The sequence below is a fragment of the Gossypium hirsutum genome, chromosome D09 (genome assembly GCF_007990345.1).
Source record: "Gossypium hirsutum isolate 1008001.06 chromosome D09, Gossypium_hirsutum_v2.1, whole genome shotgun sequence".
NCBI classification, from domain to species: domain Eukaryota; kingdom Viridiplantae; phylum Streptophyta; class Magnoliopsida; order Malvales; family Malvaceae; genus Gossypium; species Gossypium hirsutum.
Genome location: NC_053445.1, coordinates 5538415 through 5563224, shown reverse-complemented (window position 1 = coordinate 5563224; position 24810 = coordinate 5538415). Strand labels below are relative to the sequence as shown.

General features: G+C 33.7%; 2 protein-coding genes across 2 annotated transcripts; both read left to right on the top strand.

Moving 5' to 3' along the window:
* The first annotated feature begins 1431 nt into the window (after positions 1-1431).
* Positions 1432-4314, top strand: LOC107892799 (MDIS1-interacting receptor like kinase 2). The gene is made up of 2 exons (XM_016817848.2): positions 1432-3702; positions 3803-4314. The coding sequence occupies exons 1-2, from the start codon at positions 1479-1481 to the stop codon at positions 4195-4197; spliced, it is 2619 nt and encodes an 872-aa protein (XP_016673337.2). The 5' UTR covers positions 1432-1478; the 3' UTR covers positions 4198-4314.
* A 7756-nt stretch (positions 4315-12070) lies between these two features.
* Positions 12071-24199, top strand: LOC107892797 (probable leucine-rich repeat receptor-like protein kinase At1g35710). The gene is made up of 10 exons (XM_041100152.1): positions 12071-12434; positions 13350-13417; positions 13974-14117; positions 20851-20931; positions 21028-21211; positions 21308-21517; positions 22231-22353; positions 22689-22960; positions 23135-23695; positions 23804-24199. The coding sequence occupies exons 1-10, from the start codon at positions 12071-12073 to the stop codon at positions 24197-24199; spliced, it is 2403 nt and encodes an 800-aa protein (XP_040956086.1).
* Positions 24200-24810: the final 611 nt, after the last annotated feature.

Sequence of the window (24810 nt, the reverse complement as noted above, 5' to 3'; positions counted from 1 at the left end):
ATTTAATTTAGTCCCTCTCATTTTAATTTCTAAATTTTATTATCGTATGTGATCCATTAGGCTTCTAATTATGTTGACAATAAATATAATTTATTTCAAAGTAGAATCTAGCCATTCATCATGACTCCAAATTGGCAAAGTCAAAATTAATTTTTTTGACAGAAACTTTGATGTCTAGTATTTATGTGTAATTAAATATTTCCATCATATATCTACTTTTGTCATCCGTGTTAGACTTGCAACTCCTTATATTAACCTTGATTATTTGCCTTCACTAAGGACTTACAGTTATACAAGTCAAGAGCAAAATAGATATGTTATACCATACCTAAAACATCTTACTATAAGCAACTATCAATACAAATCTATTTGGTGATGAATCAAAGTATGACGGTCAACATGCAAGGAGAGTTTATGTCTCAAGTCTAAGAATTATTTATATTACCAATATAGGGAGTATTTCTATAAACACTAAGGTGTTTTTTACCCTTTAACCTTGTATTAATATTTGTTACTTTTACAAAAAATTGAGTTTTAAATAATTTTTTCGACCAAATTAATATAAATTATCTTGTAACATCAATTTAATAAAATAAATTAAACAAGTGTAGATATAATTTCATTAAAATCTGCAAATAGAGAAAGCAACATTAATTTGTCGGAAGTCCCCACTTTTTGGGTCTTAATGGGTGAGAAATTTCTTAGGCTAAAACCCAAGTCTTTGGAAAATAAATTCCATCACTACTGAACCAAAAATTCCCTTGAGTCATAATTGGGGCCACAATTAAACACGGAATCATCTTTGTCAAGGCTTGGGGCCATAATTAGGCACTTAGTACACCTCACCATGTACAAGGTGTTCCAATTTTACGACTAATGAAGTTCCAACGCTTTCTAAATGACAATTTTGATTCCACGACAAATGCAATTTTGGATTTAAATTATATCAGACATTTCCCTTCTACAATAAAATACGAGAACACCAAAATTTAATCTAGAGAAATGGCTCTGACGCTAAATTAATTAATTAAGCCTCTGAAATTAACTTAATTTCATGAATTTTCTTTATAGGTAGCTATGGACATCCTAATTTCAATAAAAAAAATAACAATTAATCATCTTTTTTTGGTGAGAAAGTAAAATAGCAGCCAACATGCATGCATTTGTTTTGTGGAAAATTAAATTAAAACCAAGGAGGTATCATTATCAACAAATATGGACCCATAAGAAGATTCATTCCTTTTATTCTCTATTATTCATACTAACAACATAGAAATTTCCACGAAAAAGAAAGCACGACACATGAAGAAGTAAATTCCATTACATCGACTGAAGCAATGGTAACAACTTGCCCCTACAACAATTGCAACAAGACCTTGACTCCTATAATCAGTTTCCATAAATTCTTCAGTTTGGAAACTATAAAATATATGCTACAACTGAACCTTTAGCAAACAATTAAGCTTAGGTAGTTAAACATGGCCTCATCCTCAACCTTTTCCATTATTTTAGGGATACTGCAGGCTACCATCTTTCTAATTTCCATTGCTAGAACTGTGACTATAGCAGATCCATCGCCTTTGGAGTCCGAAGCCATAGCTATGGTAGAAAGTGGGTGGTGGAGTAACTATAGCAACAATGCTTCAGAACGTTGTCAGTGGCCAGGTATATCATGCAACACTGCTGGAAGCATCACCAAAATTAACATTTCTGATGTGCCCAATATTGAGGTTGGAGATAGATTTGGGAAATTGAATTTCACTTCATTTCCAAATCTTGTCCTTCTTGATCTCAGTGATCGTCCACTTGGAGGAAAAATCCCGCATCAGATAGGTAATCTATCCGCATTGAAGCAACTTGACCTGTCCTTTTGTGGTTTATCCGGGGAGTTACCTCCTTCTCTAGGAAACCTAACCCAATTAGAGTACCTTGACATTTCCTATAATTATAACATTAACGGTTCCATCCCTCCACAACTAGGGAATCTAGTGAACCTTGTCAGTTTAAATTTGAGTGGAACCAGTCTTAGTGGAAGCATTCCACCGTTTCTTGGGCTATTGACCAACCTTAGGCATCTACTTTTGGATAGGAATCAATTTGATGATGGTAATAATACAATCCCTCAAAATTTGTGGAATTTGAGGGGTCTTGAGACTTTAAGCCTAAGTGGTTGTGGAATTGTTGGTCCAATCCCTTCTGCTTTGGGTCAGTTATTAAATCTCAAATCTTTAATTCTTTGGGCCAACAAAATTAATGGATCTATTCCATCTGCAGTTGGATTCTTATCAAACTTAACTTATTTTGATGTCTACGACAACAGACTGTTTGGTTCAATACCTTTTTCCTTGTACCAATTAACCAATTTGGAAACTTTGTACCTTGGTAATAACCAGCTTGAAGGTTCCATCCCTCAGAATATTGAAAAGTTAATGAACATCAAGGTTTTAAGCATCACTAATACTAGTATTACTGGTCATATTCCCTTAGCTTTGTGTCGTTTGACAAAATTGGAATATATTAACCTTCACGAAAATCAAATCAGTGGTTCAATCCCTTCTTGTATTGGTAAGTTGTTCAACTTGCGCATATTGTATCTTGATTCAAATCTATTCGAAGGTCTTATTCCCGAAGAGATTGGGAATTTAGCAAATTTAACTTCATTAAGCCTCTCCCAAAACAAGCTGAGTGGTTCAATCCCATCTTGTATTGGTAATTTATCCAATTTGCATACCTTAGACCTTGATTCAAATCTATTAAAAGGTCCTATCCCTGCAGAAATTGGTAGGCTTTTTCACCTTTCAAATTTAAACCTCAGCTTCAACCAACTCTCAGGTAGTGTCCCTATCTTGTCTGCCACTAAGCTTCGTATTATCGATGCTGGAAACAACTGTAACAAGATTTCTCCCGATCCATTTGAAGGCAATAGTCGTCTATCACCCTATATGTGTCCTTCTCCAGTAACCAACAAAGCCAAAAGCAGTACAATTCTTTACTATCTCAAAATATTCCTCCCTATTGCCATCTTCTTCGCATTCTCCATTTTGGGATATTTTCTATTTTCACGATTTAAGCTCAAGAATAACCGTGTCGGTGCACAACCGACGAGGAATGGGGATTTGTGTTCCATATGGAACTATGATGGAAAGATAGCATACGAGGATATTGTTGCAGCAACAGAGGATTTCGACTTTCGATACTGTATAGGAGTTGGTGGTTATGGAAGTGTTTACAGAGCACAACTACCTTGTGGTAAAGTAGTTGCCTTGAAGAAACTTCATCGTTTAGAAGCTGAAAATCCAGCCTTTGACAAGAGCTTCAGGAATGAGATCAAGTTTCTAACAGAAATACGACATCGAAGCATCGTAAAGCTTCATGGGTTTTGTCTACACCGACGGTCCATGTTTTTGATCTATGAGTACATGGAAAACGGGAGTTTGTTCTGCAACCTAAGAGATGAAGTGGAAGCTGTGGAAATGGATTGGACAAAAAGAGTGGAGATCATCAAGGGCATAGCGCATGCTTTGTCTTACTTGCACTATGATTGCAGCCCTCCAATAGTTCATCGAGACATATCAAGTAACAATGTTCTTTTAAACTCGAGCTTTGAGGCCTTTGTAGCTGACTTTGGGACTGCTAAAATGTTGGATCTTGAATCATCCAATCAGACCATGATTGTGGGCACATGTGGTTATGTAGCTCCAGGTGGTTTTCTTTGCTTCGTTTGATGACATTTTCTTCGGAATTTATAAAATTAATTGAACATATAAATGATTTTCTTTTTAATCTGGTTTTTCGTACGCAGAACTTGCATATACGTTGGTTGTCACCGAAAAATGTGATGTCTATAGTTTTGGAGTGGTAGCACTGGAAACGTTAATGGGAAAGCATCCCGAAGAATTGTTATCATGGTTGTCATCACCAACTTCTTTGGTAAATATGAGGCTGATTGATGTGCTAGACAACCGTTTACCACTTCCGACAAGTCAATTAGTTGCACAAAATCTTGTTCGCATTGCTACTTTGGCATTCGCCTGCCTAAATCCGCAACCTAAGTCTCGACCAACGATGAAAGAAGTGTGCGAAGAGCTTGTTTGTGGCCAAACGTCCTTGGGAGTTCCCCTTCGGATGATCTCTTTGTTACAACTTGTGAACTGTGAAAAGCATATTGGAGGCAAAACTGGAACTTGTAATGTTTAAACTCCATGTGGTTGTTGTTGATTAGATATTGGTTATCATGCTTTGATGATTTGTTTGTAAACCATATCCTGTGTTATATATGATGGAATGAATTGCAATGTTCAATAAATTTGTTTATTTGATTGTTTTACATAACATAAATTCGACAATTTGATCCAAATATTCAAACACCATCCTAATAGCTTCCTTCAATTTCGTGCTTCTTTCAAGCATGAAAGAACAAGTCAAAGGATAAATAAAATATTAGTAAATTAACGGTGAATTAAAGCAATAAAATGCAATCAATACATACATTAAGAATTCACCTGAACTAACTATAATTCATTAAACAATCTCTCCACTTATGTAATGGAAGTGAGATTACACAGATCTGAGCTAGGTAACATCCAAAGTTCAAAAGCAACAAAAGGGGTTAAAATGGAGCCAGCACAAATTCCATCAAACTCTCAAATAGTAGTATACATTTTTTTTAATTTTTTTTCTTTTTATTAGATATAATGTACCATATCACCTCCAACGACGTATAAATTTAGAAAAGGCCACCAATTAAATTTAATGGACTTATGAAAAAGGTTAGACCAAATATTAAAATTCGATTTAGATAATCATAATTTTTTAATTTGTACTTCAAAAATCATCTAAACATCATGGTTGAAATCAAATTTCCAATTTCTTTATTTTTTTTTCTCAACCATAATGATGCTAGCTAATCATGGCGGTCGTCCTTTGTTTTTTTCTTTTTTAATAATAATAATAGTATTAGTAGTAGTTTGAGCTCCTAAGCTTAAAATGGGTCTAAACTCAAGTAACATCCGATTCAATACCAAGGCCAAAAATGAAAAAAGTTTTCATCCTAATTAGGAAGGTTGTTGAGATGGTAGAGTTTGACCTTCGCCAATTGGTCTAAGAAGAAATGGTCAAATATGCAGAGAAGGTTTATCCTAGATACCTTTTACCTTTTCCATATTTGATTTTTCAAGTGCTTATTAGTTAAATAGGGGGAGTAGAGTTTTAAGGAAGCTGGATGCTCTATTGCTTTATTTTGGTAACCATACTAATAAGTTATTTTGACTTTGTAGACTCTATTGCTTATTATTTCTTTTGGATTCTTTTTGTAAAGCTAAAGCTTTTGAATTTCGTTGGTGAATTAATTATGGTGCACATTTTTTATCTACATCTTACTAAACTATAATTATAGTTTTTCTTATTGTTAATGCATATTTTAGACAAAGCATTGGTGGCTAATCTACTTAATTATGTTCTAAGTTAAGTTTGTTGGATTAAGGATTGTGTTGGAGGGGAGCTATAGGTGTTTTGTTTATTAGCTTCTTGACTTGTTTGGCTTTGTTCAAAAATTTGACAAAGGGAGAGATTGTTGAGGCAAGCTTGTAACGTGGGTAGCTAACTGTCGATGGAAATGATCACTTCCACCATCATTGTGATAGTTTGTTCTTTCTCATTTTTGTAGTTGGCAATACAAAATCTTTTAGCTATGATTGTTTCTAATATTGTCAAAGTTTTTAAGCCCATCAATGAAGATCAATCCATTTAGAGAAACACGTTTGAAGGATTGGATCGGATTGGATCTGATTGGATCTTTTGTAGAAATCTAATCCATTGGATTGAGGATGTTGGATCGGGACAAACTTTGAAGACTTATCTCCAATAGTCCAATCTACATTGGTCTTTATTATTATATTCTATTTATGTTATTTTAGTTGCTAGGAATAAGGGATTGGATTAGATATCTAGTATGTTGGCAAGTCTCGAATCTCTATATATTTGATAGACTTGAATAGGTATTGTAATAAAGTATTTGAGAGCACTTATTAGTTCATAAGGGAACGTTTTATTTGAGAGAGTAAAACTTTTGGTTATTTAGTTTTATTGCATGAGTTCTCAAGGGGGAACCTAGAGGTGAAAGATCTAGTCTTTAGATAGAAAAGTGAGGTTGTTATACCAGAGTATGATAGAATTTACATCACTCGTAAACGTAGGAAAATTGAACTACGTAAACAATTTCGTATTCTTTGATTTTCTTGTGTTTACTTAGTACTGTCTAAAGTCCCACCTCCGATATCACTTCCATTCATACTTTGTTTCACTTAGTAAACTAATAATTGTCTCAAATTTTTAGAAAACACGAAATTTAAGGTGTGCTTGGTTGAGTGAAAAAGTAGAAGGACAGGGAAGAATGGAAAAGTGGAAAGAAAATAAATTTAAGTATGCTTGTTAGAGAAGAAAAGTGAGTGGAAAGAAATAGGAAAGATGACCATTTTTTATCCTAATGCATAAAAAAATCATTCCAAATTAGTATGCTAAAATGAAACAAAATGAGAGAGGTGTATGCTAGTTCAAAATTATGCAATTTTCAAATGTTTTATTTTCTTTCATTGCAATTTTTAACTCTACCGAGCAATGGATGGAAAGAAGAAATTTTTTTTTCATCTTTCTTGCTAAGCACAACTATGGAAAGAACAATTATATTTTCTATCCTTATATTTTTCTTTCCAATTTTCCATTCTTCCTTCCATCCTTCCACTATTCCACTCAACCAAGTACACCCTAGGGGCTTGTTTGGTTCGACAGAATGGTCATTCCATTCTGTCCCTATTCCACGCGCTACAGTGACACATTTGTTTGGTTGAAATTTGACCGCCGAATCGCTATTCCATGCAAGCTCTATTACGCGTAAACACTGCATATCCATTCAGAGGGTCGGGCTCTGAATGTCTATTCAATGCCTGTCATAATAGCTTTTTTTTATTTCAGACGAAAATATCCTCCTACTTCCACTCATCATTCAGATGAAAATCTTCTTGGGTTTTCCATAAAATGCATAGAAGATCTCTGTTTTTGGATTTTGGTGTGGCGAATTTGCATGTGGTGGAAAATATGGAGAAATCAATGTTGATGGCGGAGCTTTCCAAAGAAATGCGCACGTCTCCTATCGTGCAGCCCAGCGATTGTGGGAATGGCAAGGCGATTGTTGTTAGTCTTTTTCCCTTCACCAACATCTCTGGGTTTTTTTAAGATCAAGATCTTTCTTTTTACAGTAGTTTATGTTTTGGCTTTGTTGAATTGAATACCCAAAGTCATGATCTTTAGTCGATAATCTATTGAATTACTTGTCTGGGTATGCTTTGTTTACATAAATCTGTTGAATACCCTTTGGATTCTTCTCTTGATTTGGGACTTTTTTTGGTAAGTTTAATTTTTTATTTTGGTTTTTGTTTGTTTGTTTTGGTTTTGAAATTCATAGTACTTCGTGTTTGTAATTAAAAATGTGTATAGATTAGGGGATAAGTTAGTAATCTTTCTAACTTGGATGCTCTTATTTCTTTGTTATAAAAGCTTATATTTTATAAGTGATTTATGGATATGTGATTTATGTTGTTGGTTGTTTTACAGTTTTGCTTAATAGTCCTAAAGTTTTTGAGAAAATATTTGGGGATCAATTAATCATGGATATTATCAGTTCTCTTGAATGTAAGTCCTATACTGCTTGTTCGTGGATTTATTATTGGTGACTATTGTTGATTGAATTAAATGTCTAATTTGAAAATTTACTTATATTATTGGCACGATACTTCTTTATGCAAATAACTTTGTTATATTTTAGGATTTTCTGAGAGTTCTTATGTTTCCAGTTTGTTTGCTTTCTCTTTTCAAGTGCATGGTTTTTTGTGTTATTTTTTAATTCAATTTCTAAATTATGACCTACTATATCTGTAACTAGAGTTTTTTTTGAAGTTAACCTCCATGTAGCAGCAAAGATGGCCACGATGGTCACATGCAGAAAGGCAGCAGCTAAAGTCTAATGATGTTGCCATTTGTTTTGAATTCATTTTGTTACTCTAAGTGATTTATTTTGTATTTTAGTTCATTTTGAACTAAGTTTATTTTGTGATGGATGTTGATATAGCTGTTAATTAGCTTTGTTTATTTGTGTAAGCTTAATATTTCAATTTTCAATGTATTAGTTGAAGTAGGTGATGTTTAGGTGAACTTACTTTGATTTTGACAAGCAAAGGCTTGATTTATGTATTGGCTTTATGCCATTGTTAATGTCAATGAAAAATCATTCCTTTTTCAATATATGCTCCATTGTCCTTAGCTTTCAATTTTCTATTCTATTTTCTTCTTCAAATTTGGCTTGTTTGTACAGCAAGTATCGAGCCTTACTACACAAGCCAAAGCTGAGCTAGCTTCTTCTTTGTTCATAACACCAACAATTGGTATCTAGAGCCTTTGTCTTAGTAGACCTGTTGCACTTGAACCATAACTCAAATGGCTTCTTCAGGATTTTCTCCAACACCCCCCACCAGTCTTCAATCGAGAAGGCTTTTATATATGGGTGGTTAAGATGAGCACTTGCCTGTAGGCCTTTGATCTGTGGGAAGTTGTAAACACTGATGCTGAGCCAGCACCACTTAGAGCCAATCTCACAGTGGTTCAGATTAGACAACATGCTAATGAGAGGACCAAGAAGCATAAAGCCATGTCCTGCATTCAGAATTGTGTCTCAGATGTCATTTTCACCAGAATCATGGCTTGTGAGACACCAAAGCAAGCTTGGGACAAGCTCAAAGAGGAGTTCCAAGGCACAGAGAGGACAAGGCAGCAGCAGTTGTTAAATCTAAGAAGAGACTTCAAAAATCTAAAGATGAAGGAAGAAAAAATAGTAAAGCAATATTCTGATAGGATCATGGCTATGGTGAACAACATAAGATTGCTAGGAGAACAGTTCAGCGAAGCAAGAATCGTGGAGAAGGTGCTCTCAACATTGCCTGAAAGATATGAGGCAAAAATCTCATCTCTTGAGGATTCAAGAGACCTAGCAAGCATCTCCCTAACTGAGTTAATCAATGCTCTTTATGCTCAAGAGCAAAGGAGAGCTAGCAAGATGGAAGAGCACCAAGAAGGTGTTTTTCAAGCCAAAGCCAAGGCTGCCTCGGGCACCACTGCCTACAAAGGTAAAAAGTCTTAGAAAAATAGGCCTATGCCTGAAATTGCAAGAAGAGGGGACCAACCCTGCTAGCACTGCAAAAGGCCTGGTCATTCAGAAGAGAAATGATAGTTTAGACCAGATGAAAAATGTCAACATTGCAAGAAAATGGGGCATGTTGAAACGGTTTGTAAAAACAAGGGCAGACCAAGGCAGAATCAAGCACAACAATAAAAGATTGAAGCTCGAGTGGCTGAGGAAAGCAGTGATCAAGAGGAGCAAGTGTTTATTGTGTCATGCTCAGCTGATCAAAAGAAGGGCTCAAATGGTTGTTTATTGGACAGTGGTTGCACTAACCACATATCACCAGATGCAACCATTTTCAAAACTTCGGACAGAAGCTGCAAAACCAAAGTAAAAGTTGGCAATGGTCAGTTTATAAAGGCTGAAGGAAAGGGGGATGTGTTGGTATGCACTCCCACAGGTGGCAAGATCATCTCAAATGTGCTGTTGGTACTTGAGATTGATAGGAACCTTATCAGCGTTGCTCAGTTGCTTGAGAAAGGTTATTCAGTAGTGTTCAAAGGCAAGGAGTGCCAAAGTGCTAATCTAAACGGATCAAGCTTCATGTTAGTCACTATGACTGATAAATGCGTTGAAGTCAATTGGCCAAGTGATTCACACTTAGCCTGTGTTGCCTCTGCTGAAGATTCCAAGCTTTGGCACAAAAGGCTAGGTCATGCCAACTTCAGATCGATGGCTCAAATGGCCAGTAAAGCTCTAGTTGAAAACTTCATCAACTTTGTTGAAAATGATGAGGTTTGTGAGGTTTGTCAACTTGGAAAGTAGGCTAGATTGCCATTTCCTACCAACAAAGCTTGGAGAGCCTCAGAAAGGTTGCAGCTTATGCACACTAATGTGTGTGGCCCCATGAAGACTAAATCACTCAATGGGAATCGGTACTTCATTCTTTTCATTGATGATTGTACCAGATATTGCTGGATTTTCTTCTTGAAAAATAAATCTGAGGTAGCTCAAGTATTCTTGAAGTTTAAAGCAGCTACTGAAGTTGAAGACGGCTGTTAGCTAAAGACCATAAGGTCAGACAATGGGACTGAGTACACCTCAGCTCAGTTTCAAGCTTACTGTGATGATACAGGCATCAAACATCAGTTGACCAATGTTTATACCCCTCAGCAAAATGGGGTAAGTGAAAGAAAAAATAGGAGTTTGATGGATATGGCCAGGTGCCTTCTATTTAAGAAGAATTTGCCCAAGACCATGTGGGATGAAGCAGTTAACACTGATGTTTACATTCAGAACAGGCTACCAACCAATGCATTGGACCATAAGACTCCATTTGAGGCCTGGTTCGGATTTAAACCATCATTGGCTCATATGAAAGTCTTTGGCTGCTTGAGTTATGCTCATACACCAGCTGTGAAAAGGGACAAACTGTCTAAGAAGGCCCTGCCTGGCATTTTGGTGGGCTACAGCATGATCAAAAAGGGGTATAGGATTCTAGACCCCTCAACAAACAAGATCCAAGTAAGCAGAGATGTGGTCTTCGATGAAAAGGGATACTGGAACTGGGAAAGAAATGAGCCAAAGGCTATTTCTAAAGAGCTGATGGTTGATCAGTCTGAATCTGATCAAATTGATCTTGAAATGGACATAGATGACATGCCAGTTAGAGGCACCAAACCCTTAGCTGAAATTTATGAGAGAGCTCATGTTGCCATAGTGGAACCAGACAGTTTTGAAGAAGCTGAAGCTCATGAGGGATGGATGCAAGCCATGGTTGATGAAATCAAGATGATTCAAAAGAATCAGACATGGGAGTTGGTTGAAAGGCCTGCCAACAGAAAAACTATTGGTGTGAAATGGGTCTATCGAGTTAAGCATAATGCAGATGGTAGTTTGAACAAGTTAAAAGCTAGGCTAGTTGTCAAGGGCTTTAGTCAAATATATGGCCTGGACTACATGGAAACATTTGCACCAGTAGCCAGACTTGACACAATCAGATTGCTGGTAGCTCTGGCTGCTCAAAACCAGTGGACAATTCACCAGATGGATGTCAAATCTGCATTTCTCAATGGCATTCTTGAAGAAGAGGTCTACATTGACCAGCCTCAAGGCTTTGTTGTCTCTAGTAAAGAACATATGGTGTACAGGCTTAAAAAGGCCTTGTATGGCCTGAAACAAGCCCCTAGGGCCTGGTATGCTAGAATTGATGGCTATTTGGTTAGCATGGGATTTGATAGGAGTATCAGTGAACCAACACTCTATGTCAAGAAGGATAAAGTTGAAACACAACTCATTGTGTCCCTCTATGTGGGTGATCTTTTGGTGACAAGAGGAGATCAAGACATACTAATTGATTTCAAGGAAAAAATGAAAAATATGTTTGATATGTCTGACTTAGGGAAAATGAGATACTTCCTTGGAATGGAGGTGATGCAAACCATAAATGAAATTTTTCTATGCCAAAAAGCCTTTGCTATGAAGATTTTAAACAAGTTCTCTATGCAGAACTGTAAGCTAACAAGCACACCTATGGCTGTTGGTATAAAGCTATTGAGCCAAGAAGACCATAAGCCTATTTGTGAATCTATCTACAAAAGTCTAGTTGGTTGTTTGTTGTATTTGATAGCTACTAGGCCCAATATAATGTTTGCTGTGAATATGTTATCAATGTTCATACACTACTGTAATCAGCAGCATTTTCAAGCAGGCAAAAGAGTGCTCAGGTACATTAAAGGTACATTGAGCCATGGAATACAGTTTGGGAAAGCTGAAAACTTAAAAATCATAGGCTACACTAACAGTGACTGGGCTGGTTCAAAAAATGATATGAAAAGCACTTCTGGCTATGCATTTACACTTGGCTCAGCCATGTTCTGTTAGAGTTCAAGGAAGCAATCAATGGTGGCTCAGTCAACAGCAGAAGTTGAATATGTTGCAGCTGCTAATGTAGTTAATCAAGCCATTTGGTTGAGAAAGATTCTAGCCGATTTGAACCTACAACAAAGAGAAGCAACAGAGATATACTGTAATAACAAGTCTGCTGTTGCAATTGCAAAGAATCCTATTTTCAATGACAGAACGAAGCATTTCAACATCAAGCTACATGTGATAAGGGAGATGGAACAAGCTCAAGAGGTGAAACTGATTCATTGCAATTCAGAAGAACAGGTTGGTGATATCTTCACAGAAGCCCTTTGTGTGTCAAGGTTCAACAATTTAAGAAACCAAATAGGAGTCAGCAGCATGGAAGCTAAGGAGGAGTGTTAAAGTTAGCCTCCATGCAGCAGCAAAGATGGCCACAATGGTCATATGCAGAAAGGCAGCAGCTAAAGTCCAATGATGCTGCCATTTGTTTTGAATTCATTTTGTTACTCTAAGTGATTTATTTTGTATTGTAGTTCATTTTGAACTAAGTTTATTTTATGATTGATGTTGATATAGCTGTTAACCAGCTTTGTTTATGTGTGTAAGCTTAATATTTCAAGTTTCAATGTATTAGTTGAAGTATGTGAAGTTTAGGTGAACTTACTTTGATTTTGACAAGCAAAGGCTTGATTTATGTATTGGCTTTATACCATTGTTTATGTTAATGAAAAATCATTCCTTTTTCAATATATGCTCCATTGTTCTTAGCTTTCAATTTTCTGTTCTGTTTTCTTCTTCAAATTTGGCTTGTTTGTATAGCAAGTATAGAGCCTTGCTACACAAGCCAAAGATGAGCTAGCTTTTTCTTTGTTCATAACACCAATAGTTTTAGTTTCTACATAATAACTTAATAGTCTAAAACTTTCACAGAACTGCCAAGATACTCGTACTGTCATGGTAAGTTTTGATGATGTGAAAATTTTATGTTGTTATTGAGGAATAAATGTAAGCTTTTGCAAGTGATTGATAATTCAAGTAAATTTTTACAGGAATCTTTAGGTAGAGCAATCCATCTTTCATTGGTAATTAGGTGAAGCTTGTTTAAACCTGTGTTTGTTGCTTCAAAATTGGTTACTTTTTTGAGCTGCATGTTGGTTCTCTATTTAGTATCTTCTGCATTTTGTTAAATTCTGGATTTTCTGCTTAGTGTTCATATAATGTTCTTGTCTACATGCCCCAGAATTGATTATTTTCTTGATAGTTTATACCATGGTTTCATTAAGATTGAAGACACTTTCTTCCTTGTATGCAGATGATGCTGATGTTCCTCAAGTGCAACACTATCAGCTTTTTCTGAAAGAACATGTTGTTTTTAAGAAGGTATTGTATTCTTGAATGTGTCTTAATGAAATGATGGAGGTTTAGACTTGGAAGAAATTTAGATCAGGAAGAAAATCCAGGACCTTTTAAAAAGAGTTCATTTTATGATATTTGATTTTTACAGGCTATTCCAATTAAAAATCCCCTCACCCTGTCAAAGATACACCAGACATAAAAAGTTGGTTATTTGAAGGTATGCATGTTAAAAACTTTATTTATGAGTCTCACTCTTGTCTTTAATCATGTAACTCTTGCTTTTGATTGTTTCTTTGACTGCACATATAATACAACTTACATAATGTATTAATAATTTTGCTTCTATTGGTTATCAAATGAAATTAACTTTGCATGTTGCATATTACCATGCCATCTGAAGTTAATATCTTTATCTTTTGTTCTTTTTCCAGGTCTTCAACATAGAGTATTCTCTAATATACAAAATTTCATATTACAAGAAGCTTTATAGAGCATTCTCTATTTTGGGTATAGTTTTTAGTTATAGTATGTATTTAGTATTTAAAGATAAAGATATACACTGATTCTATATGTAAAGTAGGTTTCTCAACTTCCCAATGAAAAAGAGACAATTTATAGAGCATTGGACAAATGGGTAGCTTGGGAGACTGAGTTTCCATTGATTGCAGCTGTAAAAGCTTTACAAATTTTCAAGAAGAGGAGCCAATGGTTGCGTGTTATTGAAGTATATTCAGTCTATTGGTATTCTTACTTTGCATTTTCCAACTTCTAAAATACATTCATTGATGCAGGGAAGCTTTATATGTTCAATAATTTTCTATTAATATATATTATATTAAAATAGCCTTGTATTATCATATTTGATTCTATCGAATACTCTCCGTCAGTAGTTTAAAGGAACCTTAATGCTATTCTTTGTGAATAGATACTTTTAATCAGTATTCTTTGTGAAGTTTGGCACATGTAAAAACGAAGTTGCATGAGAGTTTGTGATTACATGCATTAAATCTATATTATTCATTTTTTACTTTTACATGAGATTCTTATATTATACACATAGCAGCATAAATAAATTAATGAAAATATGTTAAAAATATATATATACAACATAACAATTTCATTAGTTCTTTTGCTGTATTTCAAGATCTGTCTATGAGTAAAAATATGAGACAAGATATTCTTTAAATTACTCTTTTAAATTATTCTTTAAGTAACATATAGATTATGATATACATGCTAAATTACTTGTTTCGCTAATAATATTTTAACACATTAAATATGCATTATATTTTAAAAATAATAAAATAGGTTATATATTATTTTTATTAATTCATATTTTAATAATTTTTATATTAAGAATATTATTATTGTTAAATTATATTTAATAATAAATTTATTAAAATAGGATTAAATTATATTTAATAATAGTCCTATTAAAATTTAATAACAATAATCATCCTTCTAACAAAATTTCGGGTACTCTGGTCATTTCAGCTTCTTTTCTTATGCTATTACAACTCTATTCCATTCAACCAAACACAAGAATACTATTACAGTTCTATTCCATTCCATTCAACCAAACAATTGAATTGCTATAACAGTTCTGTTCTATTACAATTCTATTCCATTACAGTTCTATTCTATTATAGATTTATTCCATTACACTGAACCAAACGTGGTGTAAGGCTTTACTTGATAGAGTGGAAAGAAACTCTGTAAGATGAAAAATTGAAGGGGTAGAAAAATAGAAAGATGGAAAATATAAATTTTCTTTCCATATGTGTGCTTGGTAAGAAAGATGGAAAATTTGAAAGAAAAGAAATAGTAGAAAAATAGAAAGATGGAAATTTTAAATTTTCTTTCCATATGTGTGCTTGGTAAGAAAGATGGAAAAATTGAAAGAAAAGAAAGGGTAGAAAAATAGAAAGATGGAAAATTTAAATTTTCTTTTCATGTGTGCTTAGTAGGAAAGATAGAGAAATTGAAAGAAAAGAAAAGGAAAAAAATAGAAAGATGGAAAAATATAAATTTTCTTTTCATATGTGTGCTTAGTAGGAAAGACGGAAAAATCGAAAGAAAAAAAATTTTCCATCTATTGCTAGGTAGAGTTAAAAATTGAAATGAAAGAAAATAAACATTTAAAATTGTATAATTTTGAACTAGTACACACCTCTTTCTCATTTCCTTTCTTTCCATCATTCCAATTTGGAAGTATCGATTTTTATAAGTTAGGATGGAAAATGGTTCTTTCCTATCAATTTTCTTCCATATCAAGCACATTCAAATTAAAATATTTATTTAATTTTTATACATCCTAAAATGTACCAATAGAATTAAAACATTAATACACATATCAATTTAAAAAAAGATTAATTTTTAATATTTTTAAGCTTCGTTTAATTTAGAAAAAATTGTCTTGAATGAATATGGACATAGACTTAACTTGTAAATGGTTTTTATTAATTTTTAATTTTTTGAACTTTATTTAATATTTTTATAATTTTGAATATTTTTTTACAAATTTATAAAATTTTAAAAAATTATTTTTTTAAATATTTTTTAAATTTAAAAAAGTTTTAAGCTTCGAAACGAATGAACTTGGTACTGGCACATCATCAACTATCACTAACATGAAGCACCACGTTAGCGTCGTTAATGGTTACATCAACGTTGTAACAGTCAACATTAGTCAAAGGGCCTATTTGGCCAATTTTTTTAGTTTAGTGGCTCAATTGGGTGCAAAAAGTTCGTAGGGGTTTAATTAATTTTTTTGAATTCGAGGACTAAAAATACCATTAAGCCCTTCTTTAACTATTGATATATCCTTTTCTATGTATCAGTTAACATTAGTCAAAGAGCCTATTTGACCATGTAAGACCCAAATTTTGCCCGGGTCCATACCAGCAAAACAAAAAACAGAAGCCCAATTACAATGTTGACCCAACATGCCCAAAGTCCCTGACCTAACCCAAGCCCAACCAGGCCCAATACCCAAATTCCCAATAGTCAAATTAGGGTTTCAGTTTTTTGAAACCCTAGCCTAGCACCGCAGCCTTCTATCGCCCACTTGCGCTGACCAGCCGCCACTGTCACGTCGGTCGCCGCTCACCTGCCCTCTGCCACCGCCACCTACTCTCTGCTCCACCACTCACTTGCACCTACAAAAAAAATGACAGCATAATAGATTAAAAAAAAAGAAAGTTGTAAATGGCTATAAGAGCCATCTAAAACCCATTGTAAAGGGGGTTCTTTTGAAAAAAAAAACAAAAAAAGAGAAATATAATAAAAGCAGAAATCAGTTTTTTTCTTAAAGGTGATTGTTTTTTCTTTTCTTTATTTTTGAAGTATTAAATAATAAAAAGAGATTTTTTTTACCTATTTGATGACGTCGGAGTGTTCGAAGTGTCGAAGGGATGATTCAGCGTAAAAAGGGAAGCTGAAAAGCTTCCCGGTCGTCGCACACGGCGGCACCGGCGTCGGCGATCGGTAGACGGCATGACGGGCGATGACCAGGCCATGGCCAGAGAGTGGAACGGAGAAAAGGGGGAGAGAGAGTTTTAGAAATTTCTTTTAGAGAATGAAGGAAATGATTTTTTTTGGAAATTTTTGGCTTAAATAGCCGAACAAAATGATGTCGTTTTGGTTGGCAAACCTAAGCCCCAAAACGGTGTCGTTTCACCCCAGGATCTGCACGTCGACCTGACCCGACCAGAGGATCCGCTCTTTTTGTTTAGGGGGATATTTTTTATTTTAGTCCTTCCGCGTTTTATTATTTTACAATTAAGTTTGTTCTCTTTTAAAATTTGGCCCTGTAATTTAATTTGATTTACATGTTAGTCCGCCCCAAAGCTGTGCGTTTTGGAAGCCAGGATAAAAAAATTTTGGCCCTTCTACTTTCACGCGCATCACGATTTAGTCCTTTTTATGTTCTTCATTTTCGATTTCGGCCGTAGGGTTTTGTTTAGTTTCAATTTAGCCCTCTGTTTGTACTTTGGCTATTTTATTATTAAAACTAATAATTTGATATTATTATTTATTAGTTTTATTTTCCTTTTATTTACTCGTATTAATATATTAATTAGTTTTGTATTATTTTTTATTTTATATATTTATATGTTTTTTTTTCTTCTTTGTGTATATAATTATCTTATTATATCATTTTATTATTTATTATTTATTATTTATTATGTCTTTTTATACCTTCAAAGTATTACTATTACTATATTTTATTTATATTTACTTATATAAATTTTAAATATATTTGTCTTATTATATATTATTATATAATTATTTATATATATCTTTTTTTAAAAACTTTAGATTATTTGTTATTCTACTATTAATACTAATATTATTATTTACTTATTTATATATTTTCTTTCATTTTAAACTTTGTTATATATAAATATACATACATAGATTTTTACTTTTATAATTTTATTTATTTTCGTATTGTTATTATTATTTTATCTTTTATTTATTTATTTATGTGTTCATCATTATTTTTATGATAGCCCTAGTTGTTTATTATTTCATGTATAATTGTTATGTCATCTTTTATTTATTTATTATTATTGTTGTGGTTGCTCATATTATTTATGCTTACATCATCATATTTATTATTGTTTTGTTACGCATATTAACATCGTGTTTTATTTCTACTATTTCGTGTTAGATTAATTTTATTTGATGCATAAATTATGATTTTTGAATAAGCAAAACCTTGTGTTTAGATTCGAGAAGGTCGTACCCTAACTTACTGGGTTTCGATTTTCACAATAAATCTAAATACATGAATCTTTTCAAACTCAAGTTTTAAACGATCTCGGGAATTAAGAAAAGATCGTGTCCTAACTTACTAGGCATGATCCTTTTTTTAAACCCGAGATAGCTAAATATCTTTTAAATAAGTAATTTTTCGGCATGTATTCTCGTATCGGGAATTCGATACGTTGTGTCCTAACGCATTGGATATGACATGTTGTTTTCTCGATATGAGGATTTCTCTAAAAAATAATAAAGGCAATTTTGCATTTGGAAATTCGAGAAAGCGTGCCCTAACGTGCTGGGTTTCGATTTCTCGTTTGACCAAATAGCCAAATATCCTCTTAAAACTTTAAAGTATGGTTTTTTGAAACCATAAGGTGATCTTGGTTTCGATGGTTTAAAGTATCGTGTCCTAACGTGCTGGATGTGATATTTCTTCAGAACAAGAGAATCTTAAATTTCAATCCATGTTATTTGAGTTTTTTTTAAGGATCGTATCTTTTAAAACTCTTCAAAATTTTCAATTTTCGACACTAAAAACACTAATTAATCAACTAGGTACCAATTTTTGGACGTTACGAGGGTGCTAATCCTTCCTCGTAGGTAACCGACTCCCGAACCTGTTTTTCTGAATTTCGTGGACCAAAATCGTTGTTTTAATAAAATCAAATTTTTTATTAAAAACAACCACTTTTCGAAGTGACCCGATCACACCTCTTCAAAAAAGGATTGGTGGCGACTCCCGTATTCATTTTTTTAAAATCCAAGTTGACCCCGTTTTCACAAAAAATTGGTGTCAACAGACCAATTTGTTAGTTCAGAGGTCAATTGGGTGTAAAAAGTTCACAAGGGCTTAATTGATTTTTTTGAAAAAGTTTGATGAGCAAAAATACCATTAAGCCCTTCTTTAACTATTGATGTCTTTTTTAATTAATTTTACATTAGAAAATAGTACAGGCACACGATGTATGGGGTGTTTCCATGTATACATGTAAAGTGTATTTTGATACCGAGGAATTAGATGAAAATGTGATTATTAAGGTTGTAATGTCACTTTCTAGTAATTACAAAGAATTATAATTTTCTAGATGCATTTGACCGATAAAGTGTAATTATATTGTAATTCCTTCTATCTTATTTAGTAGTATAAATTGTAATTACACATTTACAAATTTTAAAATTTAAAAAAAGGTATTAATTACTATAAATAGTTATCAATAATACTTGAGAAAAAAAAATCTAAACAAGTAACATAAATTAAAATCAAATCATTTTATCTTAGTCTAAGAAAGTAACCGACAACACGATTACCAATAAAAAAAGTACAAGAAAAATAAACATTTTATTATTGCTCTAGCATTCCATGTTTGTTGGGTTATTCCTTTTTTAACATTTAACATATACTTTTTATAATCATCTATTAGTCCTTGACCAATTTCTTCATTGTTGATACAAGGTACAACAATGGAGAGGAGTAAGGAGGAGGTAAGGCAAAGTGAGTGGTGGTTTTGTGGAGGCCGGTTCACTTAAAGAGGCGAAGAGTTGGAAAGGAATAAGAGGGCTGATTGTTGAAAGATGAGATGGTTGCTAAGAGTATCTTTAAGGGTTGGAAAATCAATCCCTTCTTCATCGTTGAAAGATATTTATAAATTAATAATAGTGTATATCTTAATGTGATATGTTTAATTTTTTTTAATTTGAATAATTTTACTTGATTCAACTTGACTCAAATTTTATTTCACTCGACTCGATTTAAAAAAAAAATTCAAACTAAATTAAAATAATAAAATGAGACTTAATTCAATCCAACACTCACCTTAATATTTTCATAATTGATACTAACAACAACATGAAAATATACACTCATCTTTTCTAATCACTATGCAGGCACGAAATTTGCATGAAAGAACAAACCCCTTAGACTAGTTAACCTATGTAGTGTGCGGTTAACTGAGGAATAAATAGAGTAGGATTTTAACCAACTTTTGGTTAATTACCACATAAATCTTTCATATTTATCTCGTTTTAATTTCTAAATTTTATTATGGTGTGTGACCCATTAAACTTCTAATTATGTTGGTAATAAATATATTCTATTTCAATTAAATTTCTAATTATGTTGAATTATTAACCCTGATTATCTCCCTTCACCAAAAATTCCCTTGAGTCATAATTAGGCACTTAATGGAAAAGTAAGTCCACAAAATAATAGAAAAGACTTGGGGCCACAATTAATTTATACTCTAATGTCTCGTATATATATAATACGATAAGGATAATGCTTATTTATTATTATCTTTTCAAAATAAATGAAATTTTTTGTTATGGGAGTGGTTAAATTAAAACCAAGGAGGTATCATTATATAGAAATATGGACCACCAGAAACAAAAAAAAAAAAAGATTCTATCCTTTTATCATATATTATTGATACTAACAACATAGAAATTTCCATGAAAAGGAAAGCACAACACATGAAATAAATTACGTGACATCGACTGAAGCAATGATAACAACTGGCCCCTACAACAATTGCAACAAGACCTTGACTCCTATAATCACTTTCCTTAAATTCTTCTCTTTGGAAACTATAACATATATGCTACTACTGAACCTTTAGCAACCAATTAAGCTTAGGTAATTCAACATGGCCTCATCCTCAACCTTTTCCATTATTTTAGGGATACTGCAGACTACCATCTTTCTAATTTCCATTGCCGGAATTGTGACAGTAGCAGATCCATCGCCTTTGTCGTTCGAAGCCATAGCTATGGTAAAAAGTGGGTGGTGGAGTAACTATAGCAACAATGCTTCAGAACGTTGCCAGTGACCAGGTATATCATGCAACACTGCTGGAAGCATCATCCAGATTAACTTATCTTATGAGTTCATTATTGAGGTTGGAGATAGATTTGGGAAATTGAATTTCTCTTCATTTCCAAATCTTGTCCTTCTTGATCTTAGTGATCGTCAACTTGGTGGAAAAATCCCGCATCAGATAGGTAATCTATCAGCATTGAAGCACCTTGACTTGTCCAGATGTGGTTTATCCGGTGAGTTACCTCCTTCTCTAGGAAACCTAACCCAATTAGAGTAGCTTGACATTTCCTATAATGATAATATTAACGGTTCCATCCCTCCACAACTAGGGAATCTAGTGAACCTTGTCAGTTTAAATTTGAGTGGAACCAGTCTTAGTGGAAACATTCCACCATTTCTTGGGCTATTGACCAACCTTAGGCATCTACTTTTGGCTAGGAATCAATTTGATAATGGGAATAATACAATCTCTCTGTTGAGCATTAGCCTGCAATGCAACAAACTACCAGCATCGAGAGCAGCAGCAGTAATGCTTACATGTCTGTTTGAAGATTGAACCAGAAGCAACTTTCTTTTGTTTAAATTTTGTATTTTTGTGATGTTAACAAGTTGGCATGTAGCTTGATATCTAAAGCTAGTACTTTTAGATTTGAAATTGATGCATGTAACAGCTGAATTTTTTCAGCTTTTCTTTCGTATTATTTTAGTTGGCAACTTGCCAAATTCGGTAGGAGCAGTTACATGTTTAGGTAACTGACTTGTTATTATTATTTTGTAACTCCTTTATATTTTGAAATGAAAAATGAAAGCAAGCGGGACTTTCTCATTCGGTTACTTTTTTTTTCTTAGCCTATCAATTGTTTTTCTTGCTGTTTTCATGAGCTTATGCTCTTTGTTGTTAATTGTTGCTGCTGCCATTGTTCTAACACCCTCAAAATTTGTGGAATTTGAGGGGTCTTGAGACATTAAGCCTAAGTCGTTGTGGAATTGTTGGTCCAATCCCTTCTGCTTTAGGTCAGTTATTAAATCTCAAATATTTAAGTCTCTCGAGAACCAAAATTAATGGATCTATCCCATTTGAAGTTGGATTTCTATCAAACTTGACATATTTGTATCTCTACAACAACAAAACTGGTTGGTTCAATCCCTTCTGCTTTGGGTCAGTTATTAAATCTCAAATCTTTAAGTCTCTCGGAAAACAAAATTAATGGATCTATCCCATTTGAAGTTGGATTTCTATCAAACTTGACAGATTTGTATCTGGACAACAACAAACTGGTTGGTTCAATACCTTTTCCCTTGTACCAGTTAACCAATTTGGAAACTTTGTACCTTCCAAGTAATCAACTTGAAGGTTCCATCCCTTCTGCTTTGGGTCAGTTGATAAATCTCAAATCTTTATTTCTTTGGGGAAAAAAATTAATGGATCTATCCCATTAGAAATTGGATATTTAACCAATTTGGAAACTTTGTACCTTGACGGTAATCAACTTGAAGGTTCCATCCCTTAGAATATTGAAAAGTTGAAGAACATCAACTTTTTAAGCATCACTAATAATAGTTTTACTGGTCATATTCCCCTGGCTTTGTGTTGTTGGACAAAATTGAAATTTATTTACCTTGACAAAAATCAAATCAGTGGTTCAATCCCTTCTTGTCTTGGTAAGTTGTTCAACTTGCGCGAATTGGATCTTGATTCAAATCTATTAGAATGTCTTATTCCCGAAGAGATTGGGAATTTAGCAAATTTAACTTCATTAAGCCTCTCCCAAAACAAGCTGAGTGGTTCAATCCCTGAAGAAATTGGTAGGCTTTTTCACCTATCAAATGTAAACCTCAGCTTCAACCAACTCTCAGGTAGTATCCCTATCTTGTCTGCCACTAAGCTTCGCATTATCGATGCTGGAAATAATTGTAACAAGATTTCTCTCGATCCATTTGAAGGCAATAGTCGTCTATCACCCTTTATGTGTCCTTCTCCAGTAACCAACAAAGCCAACAGCAGTACAATTCTTTACTATATCAAAATATTCCTCCCGATTGCCATCTTCTTCACATTCTCCATTTTGGGATATTTTCTATTTTCACGATTTAAGCTCAAGAATAACCGTGTCGGTGTACCACAGATGAAGAATGGGGATTTGTCTTCCATATAGAACTATGATGGAAAGATAGCATACGAGGATATTGTTGCACCAACAGAGGATTTCGACTTTTCATACTGTATGGGAGTTGGTGGTTATGGAAGTGTTTACAGAGCACAACTACCTTGTGGTAAAGTAGTTGCCTTGAAGAAACTTCATCGTTTAGAAGCTGAAATTCCAGCCTTTGACAAGAGCTTCAGGAATGAGATCAAGTTTCTAACAGAAATACAACATCAAAGCATGGTAAAGCTTCATGGGTTTTGTCTACACCGACGGTCCATGTTTTTGATCTATGAGTACATGGAAAAAGGGAGTTTGTTCTGCAACCTAAGAGATGAAGTGGAAGCTGTGGAAATGGATTGGACAAAAAGAGTGGAGATCATCAAGGGAATAGTGCATGCTTTGTCTTACTTGCACTATGATTGCAGCCCTCCAATAGTTCGTCGAGACATATCAAGTAACAATGTTCTTTTAAACTCGAGCTTTGAGGCCTTTGTAGCTGACTTTGGGGCTGCTAAAACGATGGATCTCGAATCATCCAATCAGACCATTATTGTGGGCACATGTGGTTATGTATCTCTAGGTGATTTTCTTTGCTTCGTTTTGATGGCATTTTCTTTAGAATTTATAAAATTAATTGAAGATATAAATGATTTTTTTTATCTGGGTTTTCGTATGTAGAACTTGCCTATACGATGGTTGTCACCAAAAAATGTGATGTCTATAGTTTTGGAGTGCATGGGAAAGCATCCAGAAGAAGTGCTATCATGGTTGTCATCATCAACTTCTTTGGTAAATACGAGGCTAATTGATGTGCTAGACAGCCGTTTACCACTTCCGATGAGCCAATTAGTTGCACAAAATCTTGCTCGCATTGCTACTTTGGCATTTGCTTGCCTAAATCCACAACCCAAATCTCGACCAACGATGAAAGAGGTGTGCGAAGAGTTTCTTTGTGTCCAAACATCCTTGGGAATTCCCCTTCGAATGATCTCTTTTTTACAACTTGTGAACCGTGAAATGCATATTGGAGATAGAACTGAAACTTGTAATGTTCATGCACTTGTTCTTGATTAGATATTGTTTATCAAGCTTTGATGATTTGTTTGTAAACCGTATCCTATGTTATATATGATTGAATGAATTGCAATGTTCAATAAACTTGTTTATTCGATTGCTTTACAGAACATAAATTCGACAATTTGATCCAAATATTCAAACACCATCCTAATAGCTTCCTTCCATTTCGTGCTTCTTTCAAGCATAAAGACCAACTCAAAGGATAAATCAAATATAAGTAAATTAATTGTGAATTAAAGCAAAAAAAAAATCAAATTTATAAATATAATGTTTCTTTCCTTAATTTGCATAAAGGTTAAATGGTTCAGAAGAAAGCTTTCTAAAAAAGACTACACTAAAAATGACCAAATCATTTTGGAAAGAGGGAACGATGCTTAGGGGTAATTTTTTTTAAAGCAAAGGCCACTAGAGACTAGTCATTCAACTATTGAAAAAACTTCATTAATGCTTAGGGGTAAGGTCTTTTAATTTTTTTACATTATCTATAATAATTCAATTTGATTTAGTTTTTTTTATTTTTATATTAATTTTAAGTTTAAGGTTTTGTACTTATTTTAATAAAATTAACTTTATTTTATGATTTTTGAAAATTATTTGGTAAACTTTGA